Raw genomic sequence first — 27,945 nt, forward strand, 5'->3', positions numbered from 1 at the left:
CGATTTACAATTCAAGGACTGACAGGCTTCATTTTACGTTCATGTTAGACCCGGGGAACGCTTTGTCCATATTTTTTACAGTCTATGGTGCACACGCACACACACACACACACACACACACACACACACACACACACACACACACACTCTCAGCCACTCTATCTTCCTCCCTCTCAGGCACATACTGGCAATCATCCAAACTGGATGATTGTCAATAATTGTTTGGGGAAGAAACGAATGCAGAGAGTGCTACTTGGATGTTGCTGTTGTTATCATAGAGGATTCAGATTTTTTTTAAAGTTTGAGTTTGAGTACAAACAAATTCTCTTTAAGTTGCATTGAAAAGGGATCAGGGGAAGCTCTGTCATAGCGTTGCCCGGAAAATACTTTAAACAGTACATGTTTTCTAGATTATAATGTGCTGAAAATGGTGGTCAGTGGGGAAGGTTAGGTTAAAATAGTAAAAAGAAATGGGCTGCTAGAACTGGGTGAGTTTTGGGCAGGACCAGAACATATTATGAAGGGACTAGACGTGGCTAGAAACAGAGGATCCTAAGCCCTAACAACATGCTGGTTGCTACAATCATTTGCTTACTAGTCTCCGTTTACTGGGAGATCATTTTCATCACCTTGCCCCTCGTTGGAGCTTGGGGCAGGAATCAGGAAGGGTGTTACGTCCGAAGGCAGGTTCCTGAGCAGACCGAAGGCTGGTTCCTGACCAAACACACAACATTGTACAAGTTCACAGAAAGAGAGGGAAGAGAGAGAATGTTTAGGTGTTAGATTAAATGTATCTATGTATCTATCTACAGAAGTGGAAAGTCGTGTCACGAGCAAACAGAGTGGAGAGGGAAGTGTAGCAAAGAGGGGAAAAGAGTGGATACGAGAGCAGAAGAAAAGATTGGAGTTGAGGGGAAAAGTGGTCAAGGACAGTAGGAAAATAGAAGAGGTCTGTAGTAGAGGAGGTGTGGAAGGAGACATGGACAGTCTTAGAGGAACTACAGACCCCAGGTCAGCCGGGGCAGATCCCATTGCCAACCTGCCTTCCTCAACTACTAAACGTGAGATCTTTAGCATCATGGCCAAAATGATTGAATTGATTGTGTGGCTGAATGAGGTTCCATTGGTCTACTATATATGTATCAATGATTCATTAATTTGATTAATTAATTCGCCTAATCGTGATTATTTGAGATAATTGCAATTATTTTGCATAATCGTCATAATCGTTTTCCAAGTTGAAAAATACATTTTCAAAAATAGTGGAAATAGCAGACCTACAAGCTCACAACACTTTGCAACGTCGTTGTGAGATTACAGATCGGCTATTTTCCACCATTAAAGTTTTTTTACCTAGTTATTTATTTTTGCCTAGTTATTAAATATGTCAGTTATTTATTTGTCTTTTTGTTATTTGTCATATCTGCCATGTGTAACTTCAAATCCTAAAAGCCAAACATGAATTATATTCATATATTCCAGTGTTCACTGACAGAAACACAATTAAATCATTAATTGCTATTATTTGAGTGACAATAGTCTGGTAAAATGTAATAATCGTGACAATGAAGGTGATAGCTCTCCCCAAAAGCACATTATATACAGTAGTTGTACTTGCTTGCCTTTGAAAACAAGCCAAGAATGATTGATGTTCCCATAAGAAGGCCTGTAGAAAAGTAGAGTAAACATGGCACTCGGCAAAACCTGAAGTTTCCCATCTCACCTAACATGCCATCCTACAGAGTTATAAAACTGCACTGACTGTAGCCAGAATTGCTGATCTCTAGCGTTGTTTATGATCCTTTTCTTTCCTGTCAAGGATCTTTTGGGGGGAGTTTTTCCTCTGGGTAACAGGAAGGGTGGTCACCAAAACATTCTGGGAACTAGGGAAAACTGTGCATAGTTTTGCTCAAGTTAGGTTTAGGGTTATGTTTAGACATACTGTACAGTAATTTTACTGAGGTTAGGTTTAGGGTTAGCACAGTTGTACTGAAGTTTGGGTTAGGCATAGTTTTAGTTGGTTCAACTGAGCCAAGGAGATAGCCTCAGTATGTAATGCAGCCTTTGGACAGCAGAGGGCATCTCTACACCAATATTGATAAATCTTCCAACAAAATCCCCCTTAAACTCTCCAGGTTTTGGAAACAGAAAACTAGAGGAACATTCAACATAACACTCTGTTTCAGTTTCTGTTTGTGATCATTTATTTATTTTTGAAACATTTTTAAAATGTTATTGTAACTTTATCTTAGATCTACACAGTTCTGTGTTCTCACAGGGCATTCAATACAACTTGGAGCATTGCAAATGTCTGAACTAGACCATTTATAACCTATATTCTCTATATGAGTCTTTAATGACTCCTCTTGGATGTTGGAGAAAGAGGGATGGTGGGTGAGATTGAGATCAGCTGGTTGAATAATAGTAATAATAATAAGGGCAATAATAATAATAATAATAAATAAAAAAACTTGATCACAAAAAATAAATAAAAATAACTAGAACTGCACTCTGTCGAGTGCCTACTTGCTTATTGCACACAAGTAGGCCATAAATGGCCTAGTAGTGCGCAAGCAGAGCGTGCAAGTACTGTCGACCGCTATTGAAGGAAATGCCTATATGTCATTTGTAAGTTGATTAGCGGTATACTGTGGTTACTTTGCGTATGCCCCGTTTAATGCGTATGTATCGTAGCAGGGTATAACTGTTATAACTAGCTCTCAATGATGACGTAATAAAGATATGGATTAAAGGACCCAATGCCAGGGTGTAATTGGTTTTCGATGGTGACGTAAGGACGATATGTTTTAGTGTCGGGAGGATTAAAGGTAATGCCCCTATGTATACATGTATGTAATCTGACACCACTGCCATATCAAGCACAAGTAGTCATTATGTCATACGCTGGCACAGTTCATACGTATCAAACATCGCCCTGGACGAAAACTATTACTTGCGCGTTGTGCTTGCTCAAGTAATATTGTAATAATGACCAGTAAGACACCCTGAGGGCCAGGTGGCGTGCACGCATCCGCCTGGTTGACGGCAGACTTCTGGGCGAGCCCTTGCGCTTTGGCATGGGGGGTCAGATCTGTAACAGGCTGACGGCCATATATGGTGGCGTGACCTGACGGACGGATGGGCAGACGGGTTTTGCAGTTTTTCATAGTAATAATAATAATAATAAACTTAATTATAAAGCAGTTATTAAAACAAACATTTTAATCTATCTATTCAAATCTTGGAAGTTTTTCTGTATTGATTAGAGCTATTCTCTCATACACCTACAACAACTGTACCACACACACATCACAAAAGCTCTCTCCAGCTGTAACACATGCATCACAAAATAATGAATAAACTGGCCACTGCAACATTGAGGAATATTTTCATTTTACAGCACTTTCCACATAACTGTATTTTCAACAGACAATTAAGACAGTTGAAAATACATATTTTCTGTGGAACAGCTGCACAAGCCCTCCTGACCTCACATCAGCTCTGAAAACGTCTCAGTTCCAAGTCGTCTTGAATGCCTCTTCACAACTGAAAAACTCTTCTCTTCCCAGCCAATCAAGGCTCATAGACTGATAGTACCATGGTAACATGAGCCCCTCTATTACGTGGGTGGGCAAAGGCACACTCATTATACCTAACACAGCCACTGGCCTGTTTCCACGGAAACTAACTGATGTTCAGGTGTGTGCGTGACAAAGAGAGAGAGACGAGGGAAGAGGTGGGCGAGTGTGTGTGTGGGGGGGGGGGGGGGGGAGTTAATGTCAGCATCCTTGTGGTCACTGGGTTTGAGTATTGTGGACAGAACTGAATGTAATTATGAAGCAAGGCCAGTCTGACCTTCACAAACATACCTGGCTGTTAGTGTTTAATTCAGTAGAATTGTCATTACATCAGTAATGGCGTCTAGTACATTTGTGAATAGAGATGAGCGCTGTGTGTGTGTGTGTGTGTGTGTGTGTGTGTGTGTGTGTGTGTGTGTGTGTGTGTGTGCGTGTGCGTGTGCGTGTGCGTGTGCGTGCGTGCGTGTGCGTGCGTGCGTGCGCAGGCTCTCACATACAGTATGTAATCAGCAGCTTTCTTGTGTGTAGTGCGATAACTCGTGACAGGATACCGGCATAGTAGGCATACACACCTTACTGTATCAATAGCTACCACACCCATTCTCTCCGGCAACTGAATCTGAAATGGTGAGAAAACACACACACACACACTCTAAATGCCTGTCAGTGTTCACACGTTAAAAGCCTGAGTCTAAAATTCTACATAAAGGTTTGTACACACTCAAATAGTTCAATTAATTAATTGTGTTCACTGGTTTGCCACCTTCCGCGCCTCATACATGCTGCGTATATCTATCCTACGTCCGAGAATTGACACGGTAACGCCCCGTCTGCCTCTGATTGGCCTACCGACACTGCCCGTCTTGCCCCCATGGTCTCACCAGACTGTCCTCCGAGACGCAAGGTTACTCCGTGGTGGGAAACAAGTACAAGAGAATGGCAGCTTGGCACGCGGCAGTAACTTGTAACTTTATTTTTTGTAGAAGAGGCAAACTATATTGTTTGTGCCGTTTGCTTTGATTGAATAATTGATTGAACACGTATGTACTATGATTTAATTTGGCTGTGTTCTAAATTAAAGTGTTATAGTGTTGATTATCGTGTATTAATCTAATTATAGTAAACTAATACTATTGTACTAAAAAAGATAAAGATCAAGGGAAAAGAGACCTTTTTAAGTGGTGCAAACCACTTCTACATCCAGCTTACAATGCCCTGTACGTGTTTGTGTGTGTGTGTGTCTGTGTGAGCATGGAACGAGAGAAGTATGTGACATGGCTGCCACCTGCTGGACGCACGGGAGTTGCACCACTTGGTTCACACTGGTGTGATTTTTACAGTACAATAATGTTTCAAGTGTACACATGTATACAAAATAAACAGGCCAACGGCATAAACGATATTAGTTTGCCTCTTCTACAAAACTTAAAGTAACTGCCGCACGTGCCAAGCTGTCATTCTCTTGCATTATATCGTACTTGTATTATTTATTTATTTCCCACCACGGAGTAACCTCGCGGCAGACTATCCAGCATGTATCTTCCACCTCGGAGGAAAATCTGGTAAGGCCGGCAGTGTCGGTAGGCCAATCAGAGGCAGGTGGGGCGTTACCATGTTGGTCTATGCTATTATATTTTGGAGCTTTATATATAGTCTACCCCACACTGCTCCCACCCGGCCAGGCGGCCACACACATGACCTAGTTTTTCACCTTTATGCTCACAAAAAGTTTGGATACCACTCAAGAGTGCACCCATAAATGAGTGTGTATATAGTGTACTTCGCTCTCACTGTAAACTATGTTTGTTTTCCTTTTAGTACACTTGAGGGGCTAGCTTAGAGTGCCAATGAAGTTGTATTTATTTGTTTTTCACTTTTTAAACCCTATACTTAGTTCACCGGATTCCCTTGGGCTCTATACTAGTCTCCTGTTTTTGCTCTACACTAAATATTTATACCAAAAGAAGCCTATCTACTCACAATGTGTGGTGTTGAGCTGCTATTTCTGCAGAATGTTGCCCCCAGGATAGGGACGCTAGGGTCCATGACATAGTCATAGACTGTTACTACTTACTACTGTTTTACCATGGTACCACATTTTACCAAGCAAGAATGGCTTGGTATTTGAAAATTGTACATTAGAAGCTATCATCATTTTTCGACCGCGGTCGAGATCATGGATTTCACAATGCCATGCCAGACTTTCCGTTCCTTCATTGCCATCCCCAGTTCCTGCTTACTTATGCATGTGTCCCTAGCGATGACATCAGGGAACGACAGTTTTCTACCTATGGTCTGGTTTGAGGCAGCACTCCAGAGAAGAAGGGAAGATATAACCTCATTGTTAGCTCTGTAGCAGTGGCCGGCAATCTGTGTTCTTCTGGATCGGACTAGTGAAGAAACACGGGGAAGGTTGCCGTATATTAGATTAGTTGATGGGTGGCTCTTCCAAGATGGATTTTGCGCTCTCATTAGAAGGCGGGTGTAAGTGCCATCCAACCGTTTCTCTAGTGTCCATGTCTCGGAGCCATAGAGTAGAATCGGCTCAACGGTCGTCCTAAATATTTTAACTTTTACATATTTTAACATATATTTTTTACTTTTAACTTTTAGCTATAATGCATACAGTCGCTGTTGAGTGTGCAAAATGTCCAAAACTGGTAATTTTCAGGAAATGGAAAAAGGAACCAATGGAACTTATTATTATTCAGTAACAAGCTATAATATTTATGAAACCCACAGACTCACTTATCTACTTTCACTACAAGCTCTGAGCTTGTAGATAGACAATGTTTGTTACTTCTGTGTGACACTGTAGTATGAAGAAGATTCATTTACAAAAACAAATCACACCCATGTGAACTGAGTGGTGCAACTCCCCCCCCCCCCCCCCCCACTTTCTCTCTCTCTCATTAGCAGGCAACAGTACAGCACTATCTCTCTCTCTGGACAGTGCCCCTACTTGTACTAATAGTCATACTCGTGCTCATTAACACATACATAGGCGGACACATACTATAGGTGAACACACACGGACATTTCTGTTCCTTGGAGTGGTTGCGCCACTCAAAAAACATGAAATATGGAGATTTGCAGTTTCTGCCCGACAGCGATGATATGTATGTACTATAGACTTTTGCTTCCAAGAAGCTCTTATAACTCTGCCAGTATAAACCCATGGGTGAATGTGTCAATTACATTGCCTTCATTTGTGTTTGTGCTGTGGTCTGTGATCTGAGCTGTTGCATTTGTATTTGATGTGCGTTGGGAGGGAGGGATGTGTTTGAATGTTAATAACAGTTTGATAATTCATTATGTGCTTGCCTACTGGAGTGTGTGTGTGTGTGTGTGTGTGTGTGTGTGTGTGTGTGTGTGTGTGTGTGTGTGTGTGTGTGCGTGTGCGTGTGCGTGTGCGTGTGCGTGTGCGTGTGCGCGCGTCCAGAAAAACGAACACTCCGTTCAAGTGAATGAGGTTTAGGCTGCTACACCTTTACACTTAAAAACGTTATGTTTAAAGTCTTTTCAAATCAATGATCTTATTTTTTGGGAGGGAGGAGGGCTGCATTTATTGATAGAGTTACAGTAGACTGACAGGAAATGGGGAGAGAGATGGGTGGTGACACGCAGCAAAGGTCGCTGGGATCGGGATTCAAACCTGCGATAGGCTGTCAAATAATAATATATTCATATCAAAGTGTGCATGCATGCCGGTTTCACACATGTGTGCACATACGAGTGTTGTGTTTGTTCTCGAGCTGTGTGTATGTGTATGTGTAATGTGTATATGGACACATGCACAGACCTACTCGTGCTTTGTATGCATGTGCGTGCCCAGTGCCACTGACATGTACGTGTGTGAGCGCACATTAAACCCTTATCCCTGATTACTATGCCAGTGCTGACTTTTCCACCCCTCGCCTTTGAAGTGAACACCTCCAGAGGAAAGCAGACAGTACTTTGATGTTGCTGTTAGATTGAAAGACTGGGGGAGATGCACACTGCCTTATAGAAGGCCACACTAGTAATACTGCTCATTAAACAGAGATATGAGCCCGCAGAGAGAAGAGAGAGGGGCTTTGTAGTCACTGAACAAAAGGGACTGCCTGCTGTCTCTCTCAGTGCACTGTAAGGTCATCAATTAATGTGGATAATTAGCTTTCATGGACCGTGTATGTTGGTTGGTTGGTGCGCGTGCGTGCGTACATGCGTGTGAGAGAGAGAGAGATAATGCCAAAGCCTTTTATTAATTTCACTCTAAGATCCTTAATGTGGGTAATTAGGTTCAATTCCCTGTCCGTGTGATGATGTGCATGTGTGTGTGCGTGTGTGCGTGTGCGTGCAGTCTGAAAAGTAGTAAGGAGCAGTCACTGAACTATGCAGTATGTACTGTATACTGTATGTATGTTTGGAGCAACAGCAATCCCCAACAATGAACAATCCCTGTGCATTTCAGAACTAGCTAGCTGACTTAGCCTAGTTGCAGTAGTTGGTTTATCCCAGCAGACACTGCACGACATTATTCCTCTCTTGAAACACATCCCCTCAACTCTCTGTTTGACTTATTTAGTGCAGTTCCTCTTAACGTATCCCATCTGGGTCAATTGTATTTCTCCTACACTTGCCCTACAAAAACTTCCATTTGTCCCAGACAAGCGGTTAATGTGGAGACCTGCTGTGCGTGTGTGTGTGTGTGCACGCACACGCACGCACGTATGTGAGGATGGCAGGTGTGAGAGCAGACTGTGACACGGGTGTTCTTCCTGTCCATCTGCCCTCGCTGACATTGACTCTGAGAACAACACACACTGAACCCTCTGTCTGTCTGTCTGTCTGTCTGTCTGTCTGTCTGTCTGTCTGTCTGTCTGTCTGTCTGTCTGTCTGTCTGTCTGTCCATCCACCAGTGTCTCCGATGGTCTCTCTTTTGATCTCTATACAGACTTGATTCTTCTTCTCTCATCTTTAGCTTTCATCGATTCACCTCCACCATGAGTGGTTGCCATGGAGATGAGGAACAGCGAGCACACGAGCCTCTGTGTGTGTGTGTGTGTGTGTGAGAACGAGAGAGGCTTCTTTTTCTCTTGTTCTCTCCTTTTCTCGCCTCATCTTGGTCATTTCATCACTCTCCCTCCCTCGCCTTTTTTCTTCTTTTTTCTGTACTTCCTTTCCACGTGCTGCTGTTCTCTCTCCTAAGGCTGGTCGATATGACTTCAAATCAATACTGTGATTATTTCAAACTTTTGCCTCGATTGCAATTAACGAACGATTATTTCAAAAGGAAACTTGACATGTGAGCGTGTACAGTACATTTTCACCGTTTATTTTGCCCGCCACGATTTTATACAACAATGTATAATACAGGGCATATGTGGTTAAACAGACTAATCGTAAATTATTGGAACACAATCAATGTTTTGACAATTATTTGGGGGCCCACTGTCAAAATCCTCATGGTCCACCAGTGGGCCCCGGACCACTGGCTTAGAGGTTCTAATGTGTGTTTTGATATATTTTGGGTTATTTGCCCAGCCATACCCTCTCTCATTCTCTTCATTCTCTCCATTCTGATCTCTTTTTTACCATTCTCTTCATCTTTGCTGAGTCTTGCACGTATGCTCCTTCACAGAAACCATTCCTTCTGTTCTTCTCAGAGCTGCATGTTTGAAAAAGGCTAGAACGTTCATGACTGTGTGTGTGTGTGTGTGTGTGTGTGTGTGTGTGTGTGTGTGTGTGTGTGTGTGTGTGGGTGTGTGTGTGGGTGTGTACAGCTACCCCAACTGTTCATTGACATAGTGAAATAATCATGCGTTGCATCACGATGCGTTTTGTAGATCTGCTATTTTCACATTTGAAATAGTTCAAGTGATTTATTCATAAAGTACTTTTCCCCCCTCCTTTATGAATGTAGTTGATGTACCATTTATTTTGTGTTTTTTAATAATTATAAATATTATTCTCTGGTATCGGCTAACACAGACATTATCGGGATCGGGTCGGAAACGAAAAAAGTGTATATCGGGACATCCCTACAAATTATACAGCATACTGTATACTGATACAACTGGAGCAGGAAAACAGGATGTAATAAGGAGGTGTGGGCCAACATCACCAATGAAGTTCTATTGTGTATAATGTGTACAAATGTATTGACTTGTAACCAATGAACCCACAGGAATTTGTGATTGTGGTAATTCTGGTGCAGAAACATATTGTATAGACAGCTCCCGGGTGCAGTACTTAGTTTAGACAGTACTTAGTTTAGACTAGTAATTTGGTTAGACCAGTCATTAGTCCTACAACTACAACCTATCTCAAACCCTCACCCTAAGCCTAACCTCCCACAGGGCAGCACACCTAAACCAATGACTAGTCTAAACTAAGTATGCACCCCACAGCTCCCATCATCACCTAAGTGACAGATGTGAATTGAATAGTAGAACCAATACTCTGAACACTCAAAATGCTTCTCAGAACATATAGCATGATGGAGTGCAGCAACAGCACCTTTGCATTCCTTGAATACTAAAGCCTCGCTCATTGTGTCTGTGTATGCATCTCATGTACCATGCGTACTGTGTGTGTCCGTGCCTGTGTGTGTGTGCATGCATGCGTGCACGTCGCCAGGCTGTCTGTTTGTGTGGTCTGATCAGTGTGTCATTGTGTGTCCCCTCTCCCTCTCCTCCCTGTCCCTCTCTTCTCTGTCCCTGGCAGTCACCCCCGAGGCCATCGGCTTCCTCTCAGCGGTGGGGGTCTTCGTCGTGGCACTGGCCGTGCTTTTCCTCTTCATCAACAAGAAGCTGTGCTTCTCCAACGTAGGAGGCCTGCCTTGCCTGGAGGAGCACGGACACCGCCGCAGGAAGAAGACCCGCAGTGGCATCCGCCAGGGCCTGGGTGAGAGAGAGAGAGAGAGAGAGAGAGAGAGAGAAATGACGATGGGCGAGCAGAGGGTGGTGAGGAGGTGAATGAGGGAGAGAGGGATGAAAGGGAGAGAGGTAAGGGGGAGCCAAGGATCTTCCAGGGCATCTGTGCGTGAGTTGTGCTGGGTGAGGCATGGAAGACGGAACAGAAGCTGTAACATTAGTTACAGCGTTACGCGGACAGTGCAACCCTCCTCTCTTATCTTTCCTTGTTAGGAGGAGGTTTCTTTCCCCACTTCCTGGTTTGCCACCATATAAACTGTCACAAGGCACTACAGGCATGTATGTGTTCCCTCTGGCCTTGAATTTCCCCGGGTTTCTGCAGGCCAACTCAACTGTGTAAGAATGGTTCACATCCTATATGCTTGTGAAACAGCTGAAATTTGCTTCCAAAGTCTCACATTGTAGGTAAGGTGTTTCCTCCAACGCTGTGCAAACACTACAGTAGCGGCTGATCTGTAGGTCAGTTATTATGTGATTGGCAGGTGTTCCTCTATATTCTGGTATTTCCAGTTCAGTTCACTCCTTATGCAAACATCACGTCCTGTTTGGATGTTATCCATGACAAAGCTTTTAGATGAAGTTCAACGGATGTATTGCTAACAGTTGGAATAGTCTGGGAGAGATTTGTAGTCTAAGGTAGGGGATTTTTTTTTTGTCTTTTTTTAATTGGTGCTTTATATGCTACCTGGCTCTTCTGTTACATAACGGTCAGCAATAATACCCAGGTTTGTAACGGTCAGCAATAATACCCAGGTTTGTAAAGTCCTTATTTAGACAAGTTTATATCTCTTTGTTGTCCTAAACTACACATGCATTGTTTAAGAAACATTTTCATATCCATGTGAGCAGTATAGGACAAAGTGAACTCATTTTTGTCATCGCAGATGAGACATATGTATGTCCCAGTCAGATCGATTAATTATTTGGATCTGTCCTTAAGTATGTTTATTAACCTGTTAAAACCGGGAAAGGATCTGTGTAGATTTTAGCTACCGGTATATATATTGTAGCAGCATTTTAGCTATGTATATTGCAGCCAAGTACCGGTATTAGATTATTGGCTGGTTAATTAGTGTTCTGACATTTCCAATACAATATAATGTGAAGCACGGTAGTTAATCAGTGATTGGGAGCTGGAACCCTTTCAATTGTGGCAGTGGTTTCAGCGCTGTGCCAATAAAGGCATAACCACCTGGTAAGTTAGGAAGGAAACATAAATTTGATTGATTGCATTGCAAATTGAGTAAGCCAGAAGACCCCTAGACAAGATAACGACACCTAATGTACTTAAATAATAACCTAGCATACAATGCTTACCATATGACACGGTGCGATCAAATGTATGAATGTATGAAAGCATGTATGTAGCAGCACATTTTGTTTTCAAGAATGTAATTTGCAGCTGAAGTCCTTTTCATCACATTTATTGGAAACATCCTTCATTCAGTCCTTTCAACAGTCTTCTATTCATCGAGCGGCAGCCAAATGTCTGTCTGGCCTCATCTGTATGCCTCGGTGTGTTTGTGTATCGAGTGAGGGCTGCTGTATTTGAGAAATTGTGTGTTATTGAAGGAGGTAGGCCTGTATGGACCCGCCTCCAACAGGTCAGGGTTTCCAAACACCCCAGTGTATGGCATAAGACATAAGCCCTATTGACATGAATAGTCAATATTGGGCTGTACTGAAATTAAAAAAGATGAACCGGTAGGGATAGCAGGAAGATTAGTAGAACAACATGGATCGTGCTTATGGCTTGGCGTCTGTGCTTCCATTGATTTCAGTTTCATCTGAATGACGGCTAAAACCTCTACTATTTAATGTGATTTCAATTATACAGCCTGTATAATTACCAAGTAATTATTTTCTTGAACATTCTTCCAAATGCAAGTCTCTGCATATTCCAGTTTAGAATCAGCCCAGGATAGCAATATTGATATGAGAAATTGGGATATGTGTGTTTGTGTTTTGTATACGCAAGCGGATTCACGGGTGTAATATATTTAAATTTTGGTCATTTTGTCTATGGAGTTGACATTACTCCTCTAGGTTTTCCCTGTGTATTTTTGGCTTCTTTTTGTAAGCTGTAAGCATTCCTGTCAAACAGGCAAATAGAACCAGACTGCTTTTATGGTGTCCATAAGATCACTCAAAATATCATACTGAACGTGCCATTTCTCGCCCGATGTGAACGCACCTTAAACTATATTTGTTGCAGCTATTTCTTACGTGGACATCTCTTTTTGGTGTGAGCCGTCTTTATTAACACAAGAACTAATTAAAAACATCGCTATTGCACCACTCTGAGAATCTCCTCAGATTTCAGAGTTCTCTGGTGTTGACGCCACAGAGTGCTCTGATATAAGTGAATTTAGAATAAATACTAATGTTGCCATTTTCATCCTTGTATATCCATGTATACTGTATAGCCTGTAGGTGTGTTGAATACTGTCTAGAATAGGCCTACTAAACAGCATTTGGCTATGACTTCCTCCTTCACCTTTTGGACTCTCTGGATAACTAGGCTTCTGACTTGGGGGCGGTCACTCAGTGTTCTGGCTGTTCCCCCTGACTCAACCTAGAGTGTGGCACTCTGAATTTTCAAGTGGCGACCTTCTGACCGCTCTGAATTCCAAATGAGTGTGCCCAGAGCGTATTCCAGAACACACCCTTATATTGATGACAGACTGTACACTTGCGGGTTGGCGAAAGGGCCTGTCTGTGTGGAGTTCTCCCCGAGTCCCCTGGCCTAGCGTATGTATTATGTACCCTTACAAAAAAACAGTAATCCTTGTCTCTATACTGCCTCCCCCTGGTCAGCCTGGGGGCCTGATGGAGGGGAAAGGAACTGGTTGGAATAACGTGTTCCTTCCTCGCGGTATGTCCTACTGGGGAAACTGCCCCCTGTCAGGTGATAAGAAGCAGCCTGCTCACTCCTCATGCATTGAAGGAGGCATGAGCCCAGCTCAGGGCTCTCCCAAAGTTGGCAGAGGGAGAGTAGCGCCCAGGATTACAGTTTAGGCAATTGGCACCGGGTGAAAAATGGTTTACAAAATCGTGGGATAAAAAAATCATATCTTTAGCTTAGCTTTTCAATTTTCAGGGTACAGGGCATCACATTACACATTACACACAAACTTGAAAACAACATTAAATATTGAAAATGAATCCAAAACATAACTTACAACAAGGCAGGTGTGCCGTCAGAAGTGGACTTGGGCCCAGTGAGGCTTACCAGGAGTGTCACAGTCTGTCTCTCCCTCAGTCTGTGTCCACTCCCATAGGCCTATCCCATTCCACCACACTGCTGCCCCATTTACACACCTGTCTCCAACTCCCTCATCAGCCCACCTGCGAACCTTTAAAACTGCCCTTTAAAACTGGGCTCAGTGCAAACACTCATTGTCAGTTCATAAGTTCGTTGTCGTGGATGTCATGTGTTACCTGCTCCTGTTTAGACTACTTTGTCTTTTTCGACATCCTGATTCCTGCCTGCAACTCCTGTGTAAGATTTGACTCTTTTCTTCATTAAATACTTTGAGATCAGCCCTGTGACTTTGCATTTGGGTTCAACCACTCCAGAATTACAATTTTCAAGAAGAAGGTTGTGGATTTTGAAAATGTGGTTGATCATTGCCTCTCCTCCTAACCCGCGTGCTGAACTTCAGAGGCAGGTTTCAACCCAGCAGCAGTGATTCAAAGAGAGGCCATGGGTTAGCCATTTTGTTCCTCACTTGGATGTTGTCTGTGGGAGGCTTAATGACTTTGAGACCAGCTTGCTTCATGCTTCCCAGCCAGCTTCCCGCTCCTTGAGGCTTGGAGTATTGAGCTTTCAACCCACTAATCCTGATGAAAACCAGCAGTACATGGATTTGTTTTCCTACTTTCGCAGAATGGCAAAAAATCCTGTTTATTCAGAACCACTTCATGCCCCAGATCCACCAGCCTGGCTCGGGGAGACCCCCCTGTAGTGACAACAAACAGGGAAATATCTCCCTGCGTCGCCTAGCCACCAAGCCCACCCGGGCCAACGTGTGCTGGTATTCCCATCATCAGCCTATCCTGAGCCGGTTTCTGTCCAGGACCCTTATGAGGGGTCTCGCTTGGCCCTTTGTATGGGGAACCACCTGCAGCTCCACCTGCAGCCCCGGCTCCTACAGCTCAAAGTCAAAGTCGTACGATTTGTCTCACACGTTACCGCAGTGACCCGGCCGGGGATCGAAACCCAACCTCCCAGTTTCAGGGCAGACACTCTAACCACAAGGCTCCACCTGCATCCCAGACAGAGGCTTACCCGGAGAGTGTCCACTAATGCCGACTGAGCGCTGTTCGAGAGGAAGATAATAAGTAATGAGTAATGATCCCTCCTCCTCGTCAATATAGAATGTGAAAGTGGTACCGTTCGTTCGTGTCCACATTCTGTTCTCGTTAATATGAGATGCGAACAGGGCCATCTGTGTCACCACAGAACGCAGAAGATACTTTGACCAAGGATCAGTGTATGATGACTTATGTTTGAAGTTGAACCCCTAAATAGATTGATAAATATATACTGTAACAGACAGATCAGAGAGGGTTCTACACTGAAAGCTGAAAGAAGAAGAAACGAGCTGGATGCCATACTCTGGTTCAATTGCAAGATAGACCAAGCTGATGGTTGTCATGCTTTATCTGTGTTAGTTAGTTAGTTAAACTAATGTGTTGCACAGACACTAGCCTCGGTACCAGGCTTTCATTTTCGTCAACGCAAAAAATGAATGCCTGGAGGAACGCATTGGCCGCTCTGGTCTAGAATTGCGAGTCAACCCTTCCGGGTGGGCGTCGCTCCAAATCATGTGACGTAGTGCTGCACTGGGGGGGAGAGGAGGGGCCGGGGTGATTGACAGATTGGTGAGATCCAATCACGGCGTGCGCAAATCTCTGCTGCGACCCGCCCCTCTAGACCAGAAACCTAACACATTAGCTCAGGCTACACAGACACTAACCCTCACCCTATGGTCAGCGGAAATCTAACAAGATGCTAATCTCTCACAGCATAATGGTGTTGAATTTAAGATTCTGTGTAAATCCTGGGACTGTCATTGAAACATTTTTACTTTGCTTCATTGTCACTTTATTGTTGACTGTTCATATGAGCAATTTGTATGTATCTCTATGCCTGCGTGTGCGTGAATAAGTGTATGTAATGTCTTCAGCAATGGAGAGTGTACAGTACAGTTATATTTATATATAAGTTATTACTTGCCTCACATGTTTCTTATAATGATGTCACCGTACCTATTATACACAAGTTTGTGTGCGTGCAAGGAAAGCACATCTTGACAATAAATCAATCAACCTTCGCCTGCCCACTCTCGGAAAAGCAAATCTGCCCCTTAGGTTACCATGGCGATAACTCAGGTAGACAGGGACACTTTGTGCTTGTTGACCCGTGCTGGTGAGAGTGGGTACAGGGCAAGCGCCCGCGTATTCCTCGTTACCGCATCATTCATTCAGCTGTTGCTAGCCAATTATGGGGAAATTATTATGAAGTGAATAGAGAAGCATTTGTCGCCATGTGCAATTGTGCATGTGTGTGTCATATTCAGAAGCAGAGAGGGTTAGAAACAGTGAGAAACGGAGACAATGAGTGAAATGTAGAGGGCTGTGTGGAGTGTGGATAGTGAGACAGTCTCACATCAACAACTATGAACTGAGCCATGCTTTGAAGTCTCATTTGCTGTTCCATTCTTATTGAAGTTTGTTTTTCTTTCTGTTTTGTTTTCATCCATGACTCCCCTGCTGTGTGGATTTTCCTTTGTACATTCCTCTCCTCTCCTCAGATTTGATCCTGCTTGTCTCCAGTCTCAACTCCTGTCTTCTGTAGCTGTATGTGTGGCTCTCTATACAATTCCCTGTATGTTTGTGTGTGTGACCTCCTTTCCCTCCGACAGTGAACAGTTACGGTGGTACTGATGATGATGATGATGACGACGACGCCACCAGCTCATCCAACAGCGAAGACGAGGTGCTGAAGCAGTTTGAGATCTCTGTGTCGCGCTCCCAGAGCTTTAGAAACACCTCGGCTGCAGCCAACAGCGCCGTTACACAGAACCAGAGCCAGAACCAGGATCAGCCACCGTCAAGCCGACGACACAAGTTTAACAGACTAGTCGAAGACCAGGAGGAGGGCAGCACAGAGCCCTCAGACTGTGAAGGTATGGCCATATGAAGACACATTATAGGATACTGGACATAATGGGCCCTATTTTGTGTGTCTTAACTCTTTCAGCGCCACCTGGTGGTCACCAGTTTAGGCTTTGAGTGCCAATTCTCCCATTATAAAGAGAGAAAGAATTTGTAATTATATTATGCATGTAATGTGCATGTCATCACCTGTACACCAGATTAGAGGAATTTTCTAAATATGGATGAAAAAAATAAATCGTCTAGACGTTTATGGCTACCAAACAGTTTTAAGTATCAGTCTTATGACTTAACTTAAGACCTGGAGGCGTGGCACATGCTGTATACCTATTTTAGTTGCCGAACAGCATCAGCCACACCTCCAGGTCTTAAAGCTGCTATAAGCAATATATCTCAAATGTTTAATGACATTTTTGTGTTAATGTTTTTTGGTATTCAGATAGCCAGCAATGAGTAAAACGCTCCCATAAAAAATGTAGTCTCTTTGACACATCTCGGGACCACAATCTGCATTCAAAGACGTTCCTAGAAGCTTTGTCATTGGTCGAAAAAGAACCCGGTCGAAATGACTAACCAATCAGGAAGTAGACAGGCAAATCGACCAATGACAAAGCTTCTAGTAAAATCTTTGAATGCAGATTGCGGCCCTAGATGTGTCACAGAGACTAAATTTGTTTTGGGAGAGTTTTACCTAAAACAATTTGACATATTGCTTTTAGCAGCTTTAAGTTAATTCATAAGTCCAATACATACTTGGATACTATGAAAGTGTGTACAGTATGTGAGTGTGAGACTGTGAGTATACACACACACACACACACACACACACACACACACACACACACACACACACACACACAGGATTTTGATAACAGTAGCATACATTAGGCTCGATCATGCACAAAACACAAAATCCACAAGCTACATCACATACTGTAAAACCTGAAATCTAAGGTTACCTTTATCCCCTAAATTAAAAAGTCATAAAAGTTCATCAAACAGAGAGTTCGCACCAGTCAGGGTTAACCTAACCCCACTGGTCTGAAAGGCCACAAATAATATTTCCATCACAGATCAACCACTGTATAAAGAGCTCAGTGGGGCTAAGTAGCAATGGAAACAGACACATGAGCCCAGTATGGGCAGATATAACAGAGATCTAGGTCTTTAGTTTAATTGGGAAACTTGTTTATATGCCAATGGTTTCTAGTGTCCGACTCCTAAACACAACCTAATGAGGATGAGTGGCCGGCCGAGGGGCAAGTGCAGTGATGGAGGGAAGAGGGAAATCATTTAGAAAAAAAGTGGAGAGGGACGTTTATCCAACATATTGTATATACATTTTGAAAATCAGATAAAAAAAATGTCTTGACAGTTTTCTGAAAAAGCTATGTTTCTATGTCAGTCGTTCTTTGATTTTTCAAAAATAGCAGACCTACAATCTCGGTGGCGCGCTATGAGCTTGTAGATCTGCTTGTAGATCTGCTATTAGCTATAGCTAAAGCATAACAATGCTAACACCAAAAGGTGTTCCCGCCCAGAATGGTTTAATTGCCTTTGGACCACAAGGTTGTGGGTTCCATCCCAGGCAAGGCCATATCAGTGTATGATAATCATGCCTTGGGCAGAATGCAGAATCTAAACCAAATAAATCATGGCCACCTTTAACTTCTGACAAATCACACATAATGTTCGACTGGTGGAGATGTTCAGACAGATAATTGGGAAATTAAGAACTGTCGAACAGAACCTTGGCAAGGCAGGCACTGCCAAAGTTCGTATGCCATTTAGTTCTTATTGGCCTACAGAAGATGAGCACAGCTTCCTGCATTGTAAAGTATACAGGGTTATGTGTGCGGTATTATCGTGGTGTTATTACTAGGTAATTAAATATTACTTAATTTGGTTAGTTACTAATTAACTACCTAACTTACTAATTGACCAAATGAGGAAATCCACTTTTGAGGTTGTGTTTGAGGTGACTCTATTCTGGCCAAATACAAATATGTTCATGTATATGTAAATAATATAGCAAGGTTTTTATACTGTGTAATACTGTGACTTAGTTGTCTGAGAGGCTTCTGTTAGTCAGTTAATAGTTTGTGTTAGTGAATATCGTATTATTTACCTATGAAGGTACAGTATAGTAGAGTACAGTGGTGACCTTCTCATTGTATTAGACCTCAGCGGATGTGTTCTCTGACCAGATGCTGTGACATAACGTGTGTTTTTGTTCTGATTTAACCACACACACACACACGCACACACACACACACACACACACACACACACACACACACACACACACACACACACACACACACACACACACACACACGCAGTCTATGAGTCACCTTAGCCTGTTTCCATGGTGAATAGATATAACTGTCCTGCTGAACTTAATGGCGGTGAATTGGAGTCAATTGTCATTGATTGTTGTATGGTACTGTCTGTACTGTCCCTTGAAAAGGCCATGGTTTCATTGATTACACAAGAACCCCTCTGCTAGAAAAGCACTGTAGAAACAGCGTCCATATTCATGATGGGAAGGGAGAGCCATGCCTCGATTTGGAGAATACCTGGAATTTATATTGACAGCTTCAGATTTTCCACCTGTGATCTGGTCAATAAATAGTCAATAGTAATCATTCTCGCTGTAAACATTCACCATTCAGAGTCAAGTGAATGACTTGACCAGTGAGGTTTTGAAGCAGTCTTGCCTTTGAGGCTCATCATGCGATGCTGTCACAAAGATTCAGATTCAGTAATTGACTGCAGTTGCCTGCGGTGTAATTGTAAGTGATAGTTTGTCTCGAGAATTAGTGAATAGTTGATGTCCTGTCATGTTGCTGCTCGCTGTATATGGTTGACCCTGTCATTATGTTATCAGACCCCAGTGGATGTCCTTGCAAGGTTGAATATTTTGTTGACAGACAGGTGTTACTGGAATTCAGTCAGACACTCTTATTACATCTTTTATTTATGTCTCTCATGTTAGTAGCAGTTATTAATGTGTAATGAACGGCTCCCATTACTTTGACTTACTGTAGCAGCAGACATGGATGCCCAGACGACCACGCCGCCCTTCCGCGACCCCCTGTCTGCCCACGGTGCAAAGGAGCAGGAGGCGCCCTCCAGTACAGGCTCCCTGAGCAGAGCACAGGGGCCGGAGGCCTCCCCGAGGGAGGGGTCCCTGAGGGCCACCCCCACCCCCAGTACGATCAGACAAGCTCCAGACGGTAGCATAGAGATGGAGACGGCTGTGGATCTGCAGGGTTATGACAACCCCAACCAGGACCCCACAGACAGCTCTTCTACCTGGAGCCCTGAGGTGGGTGGGGCGCTCAGTTCTTTCTGTTTGTTTTATTTGTCTCAATTTCCTTCCTTCCTTCCTAAGTTCCTTCCTTCCTTCGCTCCCTTCAATCTCTCATTCAACCCTTTCCTTCCTGAGCATTTTAATTTTTTTAAGCTCGAGACCCAAAAGAGAAATGTGATCTGCTATTTTCTCTACTTCATAAGTATATAAAATATTGTGCAATTTCTTTCGAATTCTTATGAAAAACAAAACAATATTTTTATTTATTTCAGAAACATTTGGATTTTGTTTTTTTTCAACAATGTATTTATTTTCCTTTTTTACACACACAACTGACAAACTGACTTACAAACATACAAAAAACAACAATGAACATTACAAGACAATTACTGGTATAAAGAAAGCAAAACAACAATAACCACAAAAAAAAAAAAACAACAACAGCACTACTCCTCTTCAGCTCCATCCATTAAATGTGACAAATTATTGTTCTTTATGTATGTTCTTATAAAACGTCCCCACACCTCCTGAAACTTTTCTTGTTTGTCCTTAAGAATGTATGCAATCTTTTCCAAAGGTAAACATAAACATAATTCCTTGAACCACTGTGTAATTCTTGGTTTGTCTGGCCTCTTCCAGGTCAATGCTATCATTCTCTTAGCTTGTAAAAGACATATGTTCATTACTCTTTATCTTGTGTCCCTCTGGGTATAGACCGAGCAGGAAGAACTTTGGTTCTGGTACAATATTTATTGACAAAATCTTCTGTATTTCCTGCCCGACCTTCCCCCAAAACTCCATCAATTTTGGACAGGACCATAGACAGTGGAACAATGTGCCTCTATCTTCACCGCATCTGGTGCATACATCTGGAATATTACAATTATACTTATTGAGTTTAACTGGTGTGATGTACACTCTCATAAGCCAATTGTATTGTAGAAGTTTTAGACGAGTATTCCCAGTCTGGGATTGAGCTTGTGCACAAGCCATACTCCATTGTTCCACTGTTAAATCCTCCTGGATATCTTTTCTCCAGGCATTAAGTCTATCTTCCGAGGATTCCGGAGAAAAGTCAACCAATAGAGCATAGAAATCTGATATTATCCCCCTTCCGAATGGGTCATCATTTGGATTTATTTATGTTTTAGTGGAGAATAATATTTTGAAGTGATAATCTTTGAACAATTGTTGGAAACAAAAAGGGATATTTGCTTGTGACCCGTGGACATGGTTCCCGCGACCCAACATTGGTCCCCGGTCCATTGTTTGGCAGAAAGTGAGCGATTGCATATCAGATGTGTCTCCATAATGGAAATGGATAAACGGGCATGGTGTTTTCAAAGCCAACAGATGAGCAGTGTGCTCCTCATTATGGATGGAACAAGTCAGCCCCGTCAGTGCTGTGGCCCCGGGGCTCTGTGTAAATACTGCATATCTCCTCCTCAGCTCTCTGCTGTCTAACAAACACAACCTTATGAATAATTATCAAAGGCCTGGAAGACACTGTCTGTTGAACTGGAACACCAGGGGGGGGGGGTGTGTGTGTGTGTGTGTGTGTGTGTGCGCGTGTGTGTGTGTGTGTGATTTGAGTGACTGTTGCTAACATCCAAGAAAGATTATGTGTGTTTGCTTTGACAGGGAACGCAGTCAGAGTGTGTGTGTGTGTGTGTTTGCGTGCCTGGCTGCCTGCATGCCTGCGTGCATGCGTGCGCCGTGCGTGCGTGTTGGTGTGTTTGGTTGTGATTGATTTTGTGCCCAGCTGGGAGGAAGGTGTGAGAGAGAGTAGGCGAGCCATGCTTGCTATCACTGCCTCCAGGAGTAGCACTATCTCCAGGGCTTTGTGTGTGTGTGTGTGTGTGTGTGTGTGTGCGCCGTGCGTGAGTGTGAACCCAGTCTATTTCTGTGTGTTTCTCTCATCACATCACACTGAAATCTGGAGCAGTTAAATGCCTCCCACTCACTTATACACACACACACACACACACACACACACACACACACACACACACACACACACACTAAGCTATTGATATGTCGAAAGGAGTGGTACTGTACGTTAGAAATGAGGCTGGTTGTGGTGCCTGCAGCCTGCCTGTTGCACAGCTGCTTGTGAGCCCTGAGGACCTGAGTTCCAATCCGACTCTCGGTCTTGTCTCTCCTCTCTCTGCCCATGGTTTCCTGTCTCTCTACACTGTCACTGACCTATCTAAGAAATAAATATTAGTATTAATACTACTGCATGTGCGTACACGTGTGCGTACGTGTGTGTGTGTGTGTGTGTGTGTGTGTGTGTGTGTGTGTGTGTGTGTGTGTGTGTGTGTGTGTGTGTGTGTGTGTGTGTGTGTGTGTGTGTGTGTGTGTGTGTGTGTGTGTGTGTGTGTGTGTGTGTGTACATGTGTATGTGCGTACAAGTGTGTGTGTGTGTGTGTGTGTGTGTGTGTGTGCGCGCGCGCATGTGTGGCATGCGTGCCTTCAAGCATCAGGTAAATACCTCATGTCCATATTTCAGATTTTTATGTTTTTATTCATAAAGTAATGCCCTACTTCATCATACGAGAGTTTCGCACACATGTAGTGAAAATAACAGATCTACAAGTTCACATGAACTTGTAGATCGGCTATTTTCACAACTGTAAATCGTTCTTTTGGTTTGGAGTCGGACATACAAGGTTTCCATGCGACAGCAATGATGAGCTTTTGATGAGGCGACCTCTGACCTCTGTGTGTGTGTGTGTGTGTGTGTGTGTGTGTGTGTGTGTTCTAACAATTGGAGCCATGCCACGCAGCCGCTATCTTATCTCGTCTGCTGTTGTCAAGGAAACGGCAACACTCAGGCTCCACTCTGTCAACGCCACCGACATAATCAATGTCTTGTTTGCTTACCATAGGAGAAGAGGCTGCTTGACTGCGTAGTGGTGTGTGTGTGTATGTGTGTGTGTGTGTGTGTGTGTGTGTGTGTGTGTGTGTGTGTGTGTGTGTGTGTGTGTGTGTGTGTGTGTGTGTGTGTGTGTGTGTGTGTGTGTGTGTGTGTGTGTGCGTGTGCGTGCGTGCATGTGTCATTGTGTGCTGTCTGTGTGGGAGGGGATGGAGTAGGTTTTTCTCCGATTTAGTCTGTGGGGAAAGTCTATTCATTGAAATGATTAGGGTTATTATTATGATGGCTTGGTCTGTTGTAACATATGGGCTAGAATAAATCAATGTGCAAACGAGTGGAGATTTGCTCAATCTTGTTCTCTGTTGGCATTGCCTTTCCTATTCACCTCTGAGACGTTGTGTGCAGACACGAACTGTAAAATCCTGGGTGTTAATCCTGGGTGCAATTGGATCTCCATTTCTAGCCTATCCTCTTACTTTGTGAAAGGGCATTATTTGTGCATAAAACAGTTTCATAGTCAAAGAACTGGACCTACCTACCCAAACAATAAACACCATTAATGGGTCATTTTGTGTTACAGGGTTTTTCTCTGTACAGTATGTACATGCTCTGCATGGCTTGATTGATTGATTGATTGATTGATTGATTGTTTGAATATTTTATTAGTAAAAAATGTAGGTACACTAAAACATTTGGGCTAAGGAGAGACTTGTTTCCATTGCGGTCCTATGTATTGACAGTGCAAGATAAGGTTAAGCCTTGACTCAAGAGGAACACATCTATTACTTTGACCAGTAAGCTCTGCCCCTTAGATTTTCCGCCATTTTGAGCAGTTTGAAAACACTTAAACCTGTTTTTCTCTGTGAGCTTGTAAATCCACTATTTTTCCTAGTTTGAGTCCCTGGGAGACATCAAATTTCTCTATTGGTAAATTGTTTGTGAACCACTGATCAAACAAGGGCTTTATACTCGTCATCAACATACACCAACAGAGAGGCCATACTGTAGCTCAATGGGAAGAGTGGCATCCTGAGAGTTTGATGGTCGAAGGTCAATGGTTTGATTCCTGTCTCTGACGCGTTATTATGTATTCCATCAGCGATATAGGATAGACCCGCCTTACCTGTGTCTGATTAGCTTCCTGGCAGTACTTTTTCTGAGGTTAGGTTTCTGGGTTAAGGACTTACAGTACAGAACAAAGAATGTTTGCTTTCGCCATCTTTGTTGAAGAAGAGTCTGGGCAATGTGGGCATAGTTTTACTGAGGTTAGGGTTAACGTTAGGTTTAGTCTGAGTCTCAGTTTTCTATGGCTTATTGTGTATTATGGTTTTGCATAGTGTATTCCTTGGCCCCTGCTGCAAATATAGCTTTCAGCTATATTTTCTATTGTTTTACATTCTTCCTTTCCCAGCAATAACATCCAAATCAGAAAGTTAATGGAGTCTTATGGAGAGTTGAGTTGGATGAACTGTTGGGCAAGGCACTGATCCCTGACTGACTTTCAAATAACAACCAGTATCATGTTTTTTCACCTCCCCCAGCAAGACCACCCTGCTGTCCCACTGGAGGAGCCCCTCCCCCAGCCTGTCAGTGTCGACCCCCCACCCCCCATCTCCAAATGTGGGGACCTGGTCATCTCCCTGGAGTATCGCCCTGACACAGAGAAACTCCTGGTCACCGTCATCACTGCGAGGGACATCCCTGACAAGGGTCGCAGCGGGATGGACTCGTGGCAGGTGCACGCCGTCCTGCTTCCCGCCAAAAAACAACGGCATAAAACCTCCTTGCAGCGGGGGGCGCTGCCACACTTCAACGACACGTTCCGCTTCTCACGCCTGGATCCGTCAGATTTGGCCTTGTCGGCACTCAGGTTCCGTCTCTATGCGCTGGGTGGCAGAATGTCCCGCGAACGCATGATGGGGGAGAAGGTGCTCCGACTCGGGGGACTCGACCCCGATGGCGGAACGACAGAGATGATGCTGGTGCTGGAGCCACGCAGCAACCTGAAGGTGAGAGGCTCCGCTCTCAGAATAACACTGGACACTGGCTTGTGAGATAGTTAGTCAATTTACAGTTTTGGGCATTTAGCAGATGCTCTTATCCAGAGTGCAAGGTCAGAGTAAGTGCCATCAAGAAGAAGGACGTATTTGTCACATGTTCAAGTACAAGTAGTGAAATGTTGGTGTGGTATTCCGCAAGACTGTGCAACAACAGCAGCATAATATAAAAAATATATAAGTCTACAAATGTCTTCTAAATCCTGACAGTTTTCTGAAAATCCCATGTTTCTATGTCAGTTGTTCTCAAACATTTTCATGTCAAGGACCCCCAAAATGATATGTACTTGGCCGCCAACCCCCATCTGAAAATAAGTTGTAACAGGGACCCCCCAGAAGCAAATATTTGAGTTAACAACGTTCACTCAGAAAGAATATACATATTCAAAGATTTGCGCAACATTTTCACGATCTTTCAAAAATAGCAGATCTACAAGCTCGTAGCTTGTAGATCTGCTATTTTTCAATAGCTAAAGTATAACATAATGCTTAAAACACCAAAAGGGGTTCCCGCCCAGGCCAGAATGTGTTAAAGTCCATCTTTCTGTGTCCATCAGAGTGTGGGCTCCCAGCTGAGCCTGTCTGCGGTGTCCCAGAGCGACAGTGCCTCCTCCACACAGTCTCTGACCCATGGAGGAGTTCCTGAGCTGCTGGTGGGCCTCTCCTACAACGCCACAACAGGACGTATGTCTGTGGAGATCATAAAGGGAAGCCATTTCCGAAACCTGGCCATCAACAGACCACCAGGTAAGGAAAAAGAACGTACCAGTTGACAACTGACACATGTTTCTGCATCTCTTCTGCAAATGTATACACTCAAGCACCTGTATGTGTTTGTGCATGCATTGCACAAACACACATTGGGTGTGTGAGTGCCCCTCATGTGTGAGGCTGCATGAACTTATATATGAAATGATATGGACAAAATGTCATATATCGGTATTTATGCCAAATATTGCGATATCGACCCCTCACTTCACATATATAGGCTATAGCCCAGACTATAGTAATTGCAGACTTTTATTATTATTTATTTATTTTTGTATATATTTTTGAGTGGTGCAACCACTCCAAGGAACAGCAATGTCTGTGTTAACCTATGTGACTATGTATGTGACTATGAGTACCAGTAGGGGCAAAAGTGGCACTGTTGTGCCAGAAACAGAGAGAGAGAGATAGTGCTGCACTGTTGCCTGCTAATGAGAGAGAGAGAGTCTGTTTGAGCACGGAATGTGCTCAGCTGATTGGCTGAGCACGGAATGTGATGTATGATTATAAGAGCGCCCCTCACTTCACACAAGTGTGTTTTTTATAATTACAGGGAACACATTAATTGAGACAGAGCCTTGATGCCAAAATATGCTTATAGATAGACTTATGCTCAATAAATATTTTTTATTCTTATTCTTATTTCCCATCCCTGCAGACACCTATGGCAGGCTCACCCTTCTCAACTCCGTGGGCCAGGAGATCTCTCGGTGTAAGACATCAGTGCGTCGGGGCCAGCCCAACCCTGTCTACAAGGAGACCTTCGTCTTCCAGGTGGCTCTGTTCCAGCTCTCAGACGTCACGCTCATGGTGTCCATCTACAACCGGCGCAGTATGAAGCGCAAGGAGATGGTGGGGTGGGTGGCGCTGGGACAGAACAGCAGCGGGGAAGAGGAGCAGCTCCACTGGCAGGACATGAAGGATGGCCGCGGGCAGCAGGTCTGCCGCTGGCACGTCCTCCTGGAGGGTTAGGGGAGGAGCTGGCAGTAATGCATAGGGCGCGGAGAGGTTGGAGGGGTTGTGTCCAGACCTATGAAGCTAGAGGTGGGAGGGATTGTTGGGGTGTTGGTTTTAACGGCGCAGTTGTTCAGAAGTCTGTGGCAAATTTTCATAGACAGAGGATCGATTGTTGTGATTGAGTTGACATGACGATGGGGTATTATTATGACTTTTTCGGCCGTAAAAGGGAGGAACAGATCTGAAGTGAATCTTCAAACGGGCCTCTCGAAACAGGCTGTTCTCACTTCATCTGACGACTTGTCTCCTTTGGCCAGGGTGTGCAGAAGCTGGACCCAAGCCAGATACAGGCTTCTATACTGTCACATGTACGAAACTAAGGCTCAGACATAGAATAGTAAGTTCAGGATGCTGTTGAACTGTGTACATAAATGTACGTTTGAAAGAACAAAATGTAAGGAATGGGTGATTCCATGACAGCGCTCTATTGAAACTGACTGTTGTCATGTCCTTATATGCCTTGTTTCCTTTTGCCAAAGTCATGCTGTGGCCAGTCTGTGACCAAGTTTTTGCCAGGCGCTCTGGGTCAAACCAGTTTCAACCTGGACAGTAGGTTTGGGTGATCACTGATCCCCCAAAATTTGGTTGTGTGAAAGAATAAAGGATAATGATAACAAATATTGTGGCGCTCCACTCGTCTTCACGTCATGGAGTAATTATTCCGTTATGTCCTATACCAGGACACTTTGCTGTACATTATAGCTTACATATCGCCCCAAGCTTACTGGACGCACCAGGCCAAAGCTGGACACAAGCTAGCCTAAAAGGAAAACTGTTTACTCCAAGTACAACAAGTCAAGTCAAATTGACTTATGAAGCACATTTAACAACAACTGTTGTTGACCAAAGTTAAGCTAAATCACATATACAGAAGATGGCACAAACAATGTAATATGAACATCCCTGTAAATGCACATGGGCGTTTCAAACTGGGCTCAGAATGCAGAATGGTGGGTTAGGCTACAGTCAAGTGGTCCCTATGTATCATACTTACCCTAAAGGCTGTTTACTTGAGCCAGTCAGATGGGCATGGTTGGCCACTTTTGGAACAATCTGATTGGGTCCATTGTGAATTAATCCTAGACAAGTCAGTAGATCTATGTTAAATAGTAGATAACGTGGCCGGTTTACTCTCTGTTGGGGGTGTACGTGCTGTTCCACTTCCAATTACAGACCTGTCTCTATCTGCACCAGGTTAGATCAGTCATTTTCATAGCAAAAGATCATTCTG

The 27,945-nt window shown here is 43.6% G+C and overlaps 1 protein-coding gene across 1 annotated transcript; it reads left to right on the forward strand.

The window, feature by feature from the left end:
• Positions 1 to 854: 854 nt before the first annotated feature.
• On the forward strand, positions 855 to 26,669 carry syt16 (synaptotagmin XVI; the record flags this gene model as incomplete). Its single annotated transcript, XM_083791373.1, has 7 exons — positions 855 to 1,061; positions 10,287 to 10,466; positions 16,426 to 16,689; positions 19,729 to 20,009; positions 24,414 to 24,881; positions 25,487 to 25,676; positions 26,356 to 26,669. The coding sequence occupies exons 1-7, from the start codon at positions 980 to 982 to the stop codon at positions 26,667 to 26,669; spliced, it is 1,779 nt and encodes a 592-aa protein (XP_083647499.1). The 5' UTR covers positions 855 to 979.
• Between the last annotated feature and the right edge of the window lie 1,276 nt (positions 26,670 to 27,945).

The sequence above is a fragment of the Protomyctophum parallelum genome, assembly GCF_964188405.1.
Source record: "Protomyctophum parallelum genome assembly, chromosome: 20".
In the NCBI taxonomy this organism is placed as follows: Eukaryota; Metazoa; Chordata; class Actinopteri; order Myctophiformes; family Myctophidae; genus Protomyctophum; species Protomyctophum parallelum.